Genomic DNA, 11,262 nt, shown 5'->3' on the forward strand with positions numbered 1-11,262 from the left:
TTCAAGCCTTTCCTTATTTACTACGTGTGGGACAGCTGTGGTGTTGACTCAATCAATTAATCCCGCGGATACGACAGCGGATCAGCAAGTTGGCAATGTTTTCGGAGCAATACAGTGGTGTATACAGAATTGGAGAGGAGCTAAGGACTTGTCGGTGTATACGGTACAAAGCAGTCAGATGGTGTGGAGTTAAACTCTTTATTTGAAATATCACAGTCAAAATTAATAAAATCAAATAAGGTAAACCGTTGAACAAAAAACACTCCCTCTCCACCCAAGGGGACTTTTCTCTGCCTGAGCTCTTTTCCTTAAAGCAACAGCTCATGTGGCCATAGCCATGTATGACAAATAGTGAGGCTGCCATGATAAATACTGGGAATTAAGTAGCCACTTTGTTTGGGTGCTTTCTATTGGCAAAAAATCTTCCTAAAACCAATCAGTGAGCTTGTTTTAAAATCAGGTTGACATTTACTTTGGCTAAAGGGTGGGCTGTCTTTCACCATGTTTCCCCAGCTACCATTGAAAAAGATATTGATTGCTTATTGATTGCAACTCAGAGCTTAATCGTGCTGCTAAGAGAAACTGGAACAGACGGTTACAAATGTTCTAGTACTTTACGAATTTGCACTCAAAAATAGACATCGTATTTAAGGCACTGGTTTATAGTGGAACTCATGCCCCTGATATTAGACCAAGTCACTGAAATACTCAACCAAATGGGTGGTACATACCGGTTTTAATATTTGAAAGTTATATGCCATGGAAGTGCCCCTCTCCTTGGGAGGGGGGTTGGAAGTAAATCAGATTAAAGCAAAGACAATAGGAGTATGGCGAGCATGGGAAGGCAATTAAGGCTGCAACAGAAGGTGTTAGAGCTCCCACTGTTAGTTCTCTGTAAGAAGCTTCAATGTGGATTTGATACACAGATATATGGTATTTCAAATTATATTCCAGTGGTTGTGAGGTGAGGTAGGTACGTATGCAGATAACCATATACCTTTGTGTCACTGGCAGACAAGAGTGATGTACATGACAGATCTGCATGGCAGGGCTGTATGTTACTCAGTGCAGTCTGACTGCTAGTAGTTAACTGCTGACCCCTCATCAGATTCATGGAGGACGGTTTTTTCCTGAAAACAGCACTTTTTTGAACCATGAACTTGTGTTGATCTTAAATGTTTTCCTGAGCAAACCTCTTAGGCACACAATGTGCTCAGCTGCGCTTGCAAACATACAAACTCTGCTCTGCAGTTACTCAAGGGATATTGTTGGGCGAACACCAGTTTGGACTCATATGCATATGGTTTTCTATATGTTATTGTCTTTTCTTCTGTTGTTAAAGCGCACTTTTCAATCCCAGGTTCTCGCATTAGTGGAGTTCTCCTCCCAGTCAAACACTATGGCCAGTATGATGTTTGATTTCTATAACATTAATTACACCAACTGATCTCAACCTCTTCACATTTTGCTAATCCTGCAAACAGAGTTTTATGCAAGTTTTTGATTGACAGTCGGTTCAAATCGCCAATGGTCATTGATTCCCCACCACAAACGCTCGAATTTCCCAAAAAATTGTCTTCCAGTCGCGTTAAACTTTTAATATTACCACAGAGTTCGATCGGCAGCAACTTCACGCTGACCGCTTGGGCAGTCTGTCTGCGTTTTTGCCGCCGGGAAAACTAAATTTAAGTGGCAATTTCTGGAGCGTGTGCCCGCGTGTTGCCTGTTTTGTGTCCACTTACAAGTGAACGCCGCCATACCTTGGCGTCCTTTTAAACGGGAGGCTCCGCCTTTAAGGAAAAACTGAAACCTTGATGGAAACATAATCCACTATAAAATTTGCAAATAGGTATTTTTGAAAACTGTTTTGAAAACTTGTCCACTAGGTTGTGATTTGGATATTTGGTTTTCAAGATGACCTAGCTGATAAACATATATTCTAATGCCGAAGAAATTTGAATATGTAAACATTGGGCTTAATTTACTTATCTTTTGTTAAAAATAATATCAAATTTTTCAGAATTGCTTGAGTTATAGCTTTTAAAGGTATTGACAGGTTCCTATTTATTTAACTTTGACTTGTGAAAATTATAATAACATTTGCATGTGCCAAATAATCTATAGGGTGCATTTCTCTTCCATTTGTCAGAATATCATATTTTTCGGAAAATTAGTTCAAAAAGAAATTGTATATAAGCTTAAACTTTTTTTATTTATGTATGTTATTTTCCTCCTTCTCACACAGAATAATCACAATGAGTGACATTAGACCAGGTGTTTTGATCATAAGTGACAGATGGGGATCTCCATTCCAAGGTGGTATTCCAGCTGCCATTCGACTTCTTGCTAGTCTCTATCATTCAGTCGGGCTGACGGTAAATTCAACAGTTTTACATGTGACAGAAACCGAAGAAAGGGAAGCAAATGATCTGAATATAGAATTAATATTTCCAAAGCCAAGAGGGACTCTGAAGCAGCAGAAACCAAATAGATCCTGGCTGCAATCACCAGAATCATACTTTAGAAATTTGAAAGATATTAAAAATATTCAGATAATTTTAGAGTTTGCTCTAGCAACATCTGAAGCAAGTTTGACAATCAGAGATGACATTTTTCCTTCAGCAAAACTTCACATTACAAATCTCTGGCCTTCTGAAGACGATTCACTCACTAGTGTTGTTGGTTGTAACAAAAAGGTGTTAGAAGATTTAATCAATATGTTGGAGGAAGAACAGCACAAAGAAGCCAGTCTGATTGCCTCAATAGATCATCAAACTTTCCAATATTATAATGTCAGATTAGAAGCTCAAAATCACTTTCAAATTTTGCCAACACCTGATGAGAAAATGTTCACATTTAAACTCCCTAAAATGCTACCAGAAGGCAAGCAAGTTTATCAAATTGTGTCATGTCTTGAGGAACATGACATAGATGAAATGAACAATCAAAAGCAATTAGCAGAAGCCATCAATATTGTTGCTGAAAACTTCCATTCAACTCAAAAAACTCCGCCCACTTGGCTACTGCATGGTGTCAATGAGGCAATGGAAGATAAGGTGAAACAAATCCTGAAACCTCATACTCATCTCAAAATAATTCCATCCAACAAACAATCTTCAGCATTTCTGAAAAAGGTACTTCGTCTGTCACATCTTGTTCTCATCCCACCGAACTCTCCTGGAATGAATTCTCTCCATCTTCTTATATCTACCATGGCTGTCGGAATACCACTTTTGGTCTCTCTATATTCCCCCTGTCATGACTTGATCAAGGAATACTTCCCAGAGTACATGGATGACATGGTGGTTGATATGATGGATCCACAGCTCTTTGCAGAAAGAATCCACCGTGTCATCTCAAACTATGAAGCTTCAATCAAGAAGGCAGCAGAGGTGAAGCAGTTTCTAGAGACTGTTGCTTCCAAATCTATCGGTGAAATCAATGGGGTCTTTATATCACAAGTTTCTGAGGACACAGAGTCACACATATCAGTAGAAAGAAGAGAAGTGCACAGTCCAGGTAAAAAAAATCAGATTTCTGTAAATCTGATACACAGAATATGAAAGCTCCTGTCACAGAGATAAGATAACCTTAAAGGGGAAATTCACCAAGGCTGATTTTGCATTACACATGGGTCAGCTTTGGGGCCACTTATTCTGAAAAGCCATTTTGTCATTTATAAGTTTTGCAATTTTTTACAAAAACGGATAAATACTGGTATACTGGTGGAAGTTGCAGTTTTGATCATGGAAAAAAAGCGCAAAGCTTGGCTCTTTCATCATGTAATAATTGGCAGGGATTACCGGTATCTTCCAATGGGTATGGCATTGTCATTCGCTTTCACACAAGGCTTTGTGTATTTGCACAATTATTGTTTAACTACACATTTGGCCTTAAGGTTGTTTGTACAGATTCTTCTAGAATTTCTTGGAAATTCTACATTCATGTAGAACTTTCTTGGCACAATTTTTTGAAAATATATTGGTAGATGTAATTGTTAGCTTAAAGTTTCTGACAAGAATGAAACCCTACAAAGACTCTCATACAATGTAGGAAAATTTAAGCTAATTTGGTTTTGTCAAATATTTTGTTCAAAAAACTGATTATCTGCTCCGCAGCTAGCAAACATCCAATCAGTACTTTTTTCTTTCCTGCTCACAGTAAATGATGAATGCAGTTATGAAAAGCTTATGAATTAAACGTGAAGTAAAAACACAGCTCAAAATTTTGTCATTTGTATTACTTTCAGCAGGCGACACAGGTGCTGATGACAACCCAACTCATGGAATACAAGAAACTGGCCAGGAAAATATTGAACAGACTGTGCACAACGGTAATGAACATCATAACTTTTGTTATTTTTCCAAATATTCTTTGAGGAAAAATATTTCATGGAGGATAGAATGTTCTTCAAAAATATATAAACTAAAAAGTTGACAAACAAACATATTGCAGGTGTGTTGGCTGAGTGAAATCAGTGAAGTTGAGGTCATTTTACAACAAATTCATCTTTAAGGGTACATTATTAACAGGAACATGAGTTTTTGCTTTTTTTTGCCTTACAGCAGACTGAAATATATATAGAATGCAATGGAAATTACCCTGTCTCAAAAAATCATAGTTGATAACACAGTCCCCACTTGTTAATGGGTAATTTGATGACAACTTCTTGTAGAGGATAGTCCTTTTCATTAATTGGGTCTGCGGCTAAAAATGCTGTGATACAGGTTGGGTTGAATGGCCGAGAATGAGTGTTGGTGAAAACTGAAACCCAATCTGGGCAGCCACCCTAATTAAAAAGGTCATTAAATGAGTCAATTAGTAGGTAAATGACAGGATGTTACTTAAGATTTTTTCATCCTATCATAACACTGACAGATTATCACTGATGCCATATTTCGTAAAGTTTGATGCAGCACTGCTTTTGAATAATCACCCTAAAAACAAAAAAATTATCATGTATGCAAATTCGAAATGAATTTAATCAATACCGCTATAAATAAAGTGTCATTGAATTGTATTACAGCACTATGAGATCAACATCTGTACCACATTTCATCAAATTTGATGCAATATTTCTGAACATATCACTGTAATTAGGAATGTTAATTTAATATTCAAATTCAAAATTAATTAACATGACACTGATAAATGTCTTTATGCAAATCAGCAATTAATTGACATGCTCGAGTATGTTAAGGCACGGCTCCCGCAAGGGCGCCCTCTATCGACGAGTGCGTTTCGGTTTTACTGGCTAAATCGGCACATCCTTCCGTATTAGTCAAACTTTGTATATGTATTTTATAAAAAACGACTCCGCAAAATAGTATTATGTTGATAAAATCCCGGAAATAATAATTTATTTCACTAAATAACGGTATTTTTGGTTCGAAAATGGTATTGTCTGTTCGAGCACAGAATCCAGCCGGTAGACTCCCCCATATCCTGTAAATAACCACACTGTCCGCGTTGACCCCACTTTCCATCACTAGTGCGACCTATACTGTAAGAAATTTCGCCCCCGTATTAATGACTCGCCACAAAATATCAGCTGACCCTTGACGGACGACCTCCAGTACGAGCGTAATTGGGGTCAAACTGTGCCTGCACTTGCTTTCTGGGATAAAGAATTGCCAGCATGATATTGACAAACATGTCAATATAATATTCAAATCAGCGATTTAAAAAAATAACAAGTTTAGCGGCTGGATTTTGGCATTTTTCTTGTCGTAATTTGGGACTCTAGCCGGCCCGGGAATCCCTATGCAGGCCCCTGGGGAAGCCCATCCAGGGACCACATACAATGCTTTATGGGTAGAGACAGCTGACTGTATCCTAGTAACGAGGCGGTCGCGTCCATTTCAGCACACATTCAGCGATCGCGTAGGTGCGACAGCAGTTCTGGAGATCGATAAAATACTCAGACCTCGCTTTTGTTTCTGACGTTTTTTTGTACATGTCGTGAGTAGTGACAACCAGTTGTTGCAAAACACCCCTGTCTGTCCTTGATGAATGATGGCGAAAACAAGTGGTGGGCCACATCAGGGATCAACATGTGCTGATGCACCGGGCGGCAACCATGATGGCGTAGCCACAATATCCTTCGTCAAACTGCGTTCATTTCGATATGCTCTTGATATGCCAAAGACCGAAACGGTGAAGTTGGCTGACATAAATAGCCGTTCCAAATCTCCCGTTTGGGTCTTTTGCCCACATGAGCTGAAGCCTCGAAGGCTACACTCGCGAGTACTCGCACACCATACACGTCCGCGACCCGGTTGAATCAAGCTGAGCGCGCGCGCTCAGGGAAATATGAATATTTATTAGTGCAAATTTGCATATTCATAGAAATTTCTCGAGCCTCGCCTTAACGTACTCGAGTGATACTTCTTACTGCGACATATTAAGCTATCCATACTCTACTGGAAGATCAACATGCGTTTCCTGAATTACAAAACAGACAAAAACAAAGATCTACCAGTACACGGTAGGGAGGCTCAGCTTAATCTTAAATTACCCAGAATGGCAGAGCGGCGCAACTTTTCAGGGATATTCAACCAACACTTCAAGTGCCCTCTTTTGAATACAACCATTCTTTTACCTTCAAAAATTTTGGTGTGCTCACAGAAAATAAAACATCGACAGCAGGTATGTATACTTACATAAATGCCATCTTTTATTTTTGTTATTGCTTATGATAGTTTTCCAAAGCAGTGAAGATCCTGAAGATGAAAATGAAGAAAGTACTACCGTGGATAATGGTACTCACAGTAGAGGTAATACTCTTCATCTACACTTGATGATTTTCCTTTTTAAGAGCCCTACTTTTTTTCTCAACACACATAAGATACATGTGCAGTGATTTCTCCTTCCGGTACATAAATGACTACACAATTCTATATCATATTTAGAAATAGGCTGGTAGGCAGGATGTAACTTAAAACGGTATCAATGACACATTAAAACTGATGTAAGTTTAGTGTATAAAAAAGAAGCAGTTTCGGATATGTTTGGGCAAAACTTAGACTTGGTTCAAGTCGGTGAATTTAAAAAAAATAAAATCATTTATAATAGTTTCTCTTGTGTCTCTCCTATTTCGTACAACCCTATCCGGAATTTGGCAGCTTACGCCAGGTTTTGCCAGCGATTGAATGCGTCACGTTTGAGTCTGCGCAGTAGTGAGTTAGTTTCTGCCGGATTCCGGGTGAAACTCCGCTGTATAGCGTTCACCCTACTCATCGCGTCCACTCACGCGCGCGTTTCACATGAAAGCAGAATACAAATCATGCGTTCACTCCACTCAAACATTTACAAATCACGGACTTGAACCAAGTCTAGGCAAAACTGTGTGAAATCTAATCCCAAAAGTTAACATAATATACAAATTTTACAATCATACAATGACTTATCAATGAAAATATTCAAAGCCACCCTCAAATCAATTTCAATAGTGTAAACCAAGTGTGCTCACAGTGTAGAATTTGGGATGGGATATCCATCATTTTGGGATCCACAAGTAACTCGGAATATCTTAATCAACATACAGGTCAAATAAACTTACATGTGATTCCTAGCGGCATTCCTGTTGGTAATCGAACAATGGCACAAGTTACACAGGAGTACTGTCTTTTACGTGAAGTGATTGAAGACACACCAAGACAGTTGGAGGCAATTCACCCTGACATCACTGCTGAAGGTACAAGTACTGGTAGCATGACCTATCATCTCAAGTGTAAAACACTGGATGCATTGATCTGTCTGTGGAATCAATATCAGACACGAAAACTAAAGAAAATGATCACATCTACAACCATCACCGAAGAAACACTGAATAAAATCGGTGCCATCTACTTGGAGCACACAACAAAACTACACTTTGAAGAATATGAACAGTGTAGAAAAGAATTATCACAGACAGGTAGATTCATCACCATATTCCTGGCTAATGTTATAGTAAATGAATGTAATAATCTACAAGTGTTTACATCACCAAAACAGAATAAACCTTCCAGATATACCGGTATAAGAAGTTTTGGACATTATATTGTTCACCATAACTTCTTGTACAGAAGGTCATTATTGTCATTTTGGTGACAAAAGGAAGAAACAAATGTTACTACAACTTTAAGACTAAAATGTACAGTACGCTTAGGGAAGTATCACGGTCAAGAGATAAATTATTCACCCATATATTTGCAAATGACATGTTAATAACTGCCTATCTGTGTATTTAAAAATATATAGTGAGCTGCAGTAAAGCTACTGCTGATGAGTCATTATCCAAGTTACTTCAACATCCTCATGATATTTTATGGATGCAATAAAACCAAAGATTACTGTCATGTCTTAGTGATATTGAAAGCTGTTCTGGTGAAATAAATGTCACCACTAGACTCATGACAATCTGGAGCTTTTTTTAATAGTAAATAATATTCAGGTATATCATTGTAATGTTAGGAAGGGGTTTTATTATAATTGGCTTGGCTTTCCAAGCATACAGAGAACGTTATTGGAATTACTAAAATTCTGTTTGTTTGCCAGAACAGACTTCTGAGGGTGAGTTGTTGCAAAGTTAATTTTGAAATTCTTTGACAGGAATGGATGTTGATAAACTGATGATCCTGGAGGTAGACCCAAGTATCATCTCACTCCTTCCAGTGAACAACTACCTGACATCTATCTTCAATGCTGGTGAAAGTTGTATTAGGAGGAGGCAAAGCCAATATGTTGTCCAACTTTTCTTTGCTATGACAGACAACGTTCAATATATCCTATCATCCAGGCAGGAAGTCTTAGCATTGCTCGGTGTCAGGAGATATCTCTTGAATAACCTTGGATTTGAAAACTTGACGATAGATGGTAATGTATCACTGGTATTATATTGCCAAGTGTAAAGTATGTATAGATTGAACACAAATATTTCAATAACAAGTTCATCAGTTTTCCCCTGATATAACTGGCACCCACATGCCTGCAGAACAACAGCCTTAAGTTAATGCTGGCATAATCTGATACTTTAAATTTGATATATTAACCCGATTAAGTCATTTGACACCTCTATCCAAACACTCAAAGAATTGGTGCTTTTATCCACTATTTTATCTGTACAACTTGTGCATACTGCATAAAAAGTATACTTAACATATAGTCAAATGTCCAGCTAGAATGATCTTCGTTGTAGATGTATTTCTTCATGAAGTGCATATTGGAAATGCCATAATAATCACAATATTATATCACAAAGTGCCCCATTTCTTTTCTTTCAGAATTAGAAGAAAGCCTTAGCCAGGCACCAAAACTGTCTCCACTACCACAAATAGCAGAAAGAAATATCAGCCCTCTACTTGAAAGCTTATTGCTTGCTAAGATAAGTCCATCGCAGACCATTCATTATGTAGTTGAATATCTGTTAGATCTTTGGCAAAAAGAGCCTTCCAAAGCATTGAAGCAGTCTCTTAAACTTCAATTGCATGAGACTGAAGAACAAAAGGAGAATTTTAAGGCAAAATGCCTGGAGCTAACAGAACAACTGGACACCAATGAGAAAGCATACATGAGAAAATGTATTGAAATGAAAGAAGAATATATGGTTGAACTAGAAAAGAAGGATAAGGTGATCAATGACCTTGGAGCAAAATTGTCACAGCATGCTGTTTCAGAACCAGAACTGGGAAGAATTAGAGATGAACATCAACATGTAAGAGATGGAAATGATAAGACTGGTAGGTGTCCATAAGTTTCATCCCATCAACTTACAAGCTGCATGCAAACAAACCTTGATTAAACTGAAAGGTGGTCAGGATAGAAGCAGAATTGTACTAACAGGCTAAATAAATATATTTTTGTTCAAATCTAGTGACAGAAGTAATTTCAGCTGAAATTCATCCAGCCATGGATAGTGAAAATGGCAACTCCCAGCTTATGAGCCCTACAATACAGCCAACCCAGACATCAGTGCAGATGACAGAGAGGGAGACAGAAGGAATTGCAGCCCTTGCACCAGTTGCACAAGCTGACCCAATTCTTGAAGACATACAGAGTACATCTTCTACAGAAGAAATACCAGCTGTAGCACCAACACAAATCATATTTGAAACAAAACAAAAGAAAGGTTTGTATCTTTTTCCATTTGCTCTGAATTTATCAACCAAAATCTGAAAATTACATGTTCTTGATATTCCTGTCTGCATATCTGAATATTTATCAGTTTATACCATATATTTTAGATTTGCTCCAAGTCTGTGGGCATACCGTTTAAATATCAAAACAGAATGAAGTGAAAAAGTAACTTTTTAGTAATAGGCTGTTGTGTGGTAGATCATGGGAGTGAACCTGTTAGCCCACAGACTTGTGAACCTTACAGAGTTTGGGTTAATTCATACTTACGCCAGGTTATAAATATGCATAAAGGGCAGGCAGAGTCTCCCCAGCAGTTTGTAGAGGGACCTTCTTGCAACAATTGAATTGCACGCCATTGTCCTTTATAACACTGATTACTGAAGTTTTATTTTAAGAAATTCAATGTTAAATGTTGTATGCACTGAAAATGGAGTCATAGTTGGAGATGAAAGCCTATTTACCACTGTACTGCATTCATGAATGTTATGCAAGGGTGTTATTGCTAGTATCAGGGCTATTTTCCTGACCATTTTCTGCATGTTCTGATGCTCTTCTCTGATGATACCAAGTCTTAAGAAAACCTCCCTTATCAAGTTTTGAGAACTATCGGCCTCATATCAAAATTATTTCTTATTATGAACCGATTGCCAAAGTCCTAGTTAATCATTTAATCATTTGCTTATTAGTGATATGTTGTACGCTTATGTCAACATACCGGTACAAGGAGACCACTTGTGACACTAGAGGGCTTTGCAAGGTACACTAGTCACTTGGCCAGCCAGTAAGTGCTGCTGACACAGTAACTGGTGCCGAGGAAGGCTAAGGGACCAGTCTACATATATTTTAAACTTCTGGGATTACATATTGATTGGAAGGGATCTGTTGTTTTGAAATATGCAATTTCACAGTCTCAGAGTAAATTTACTAAAATTTATCAATTTCAAATCAATGAATAAGAAATTTGGTGAATGTATTTTTAATGTACTGGAAACTTGAAGTATTTTTTTTAATTCTTAGGAAAGAAGGCTTCAGGCGTTACAAAATTCTTGAGACGTCTCAGCTTCAGGAAAAAAGCATCTGGTAAGTAAAACCGTGTAGTTGATTCAATGCAATATGCCCCTTCCCTCAGAGAGAAATGCACAT

At 37.9% G+C, this 11,262-nt stretch overlaps 1 protein-coding gene across 2 annotated transcripts in view; it reads left to right on the forward strand.

Annotated features, from left to right (window-relative positions):
- LOC139142111 (uncharacterized) overlaps window positions 1-11,262 on the forward strand; it is a 34,222-nt gene that overhangs the window by 20,795 nt on the left and 2,165 nt on the right. The window contains exons 2-9 of one of the 2 annotated variants that reach the window (XM_070711946.1): window positions 2,246-3,519; window positions 4,253-4,333; window positions 6,702-6,776; window positions 7,547-7,918; window positions 8,596-8,859; window positions 9,267-9,722; window positions 9,863-10,111; window positions 11,137-11,199. In XM_070711946.1, coding sequence (XP_070568047.1) covers window positions 2,256-3,519; window positions 4,253-4,333; window positions 6,702-6,776; window positions 7,547-7,918; window positions 8,596-8,859; window positions 9,267-9,722; window positions 9,863-10,111; window positions 11,137-11,199 — 2,824 coding nt within the window. In that variant the 5' untranslated portion in view covers window positions 2,246-2,255. Of the gene's footprint in view, window positions 1-2,245; window positions 3,520-4,249; window positions 4,334-6,701; window positions 6,777-7,546; window positions 7,919-8,595; window positions 8,860-9,266; window positions 9,723-9,856; window positions 10,112-11,136; window positions 11,200-11,262 lie in introns of both variants that reach the window. The other variant, XM_070711937.1, reaches the window with a different exon arrangement.

The sequence above is a fragment of the Ptychodera flava genome, chromosome 1, assembly GCF_041260155.1.
Source record: "Ptychodera flava strain L36383 chromosome 1, AS_Pfla_20210202, whole genome shotgun sequence".
NCBI classification, from domain to species: domain Eukaryota; kingdom Metazoa; phylum Hemichordata; class Enteropneusta; family Ptychoderidae; genus Ptychodera; species Ptychodera flava.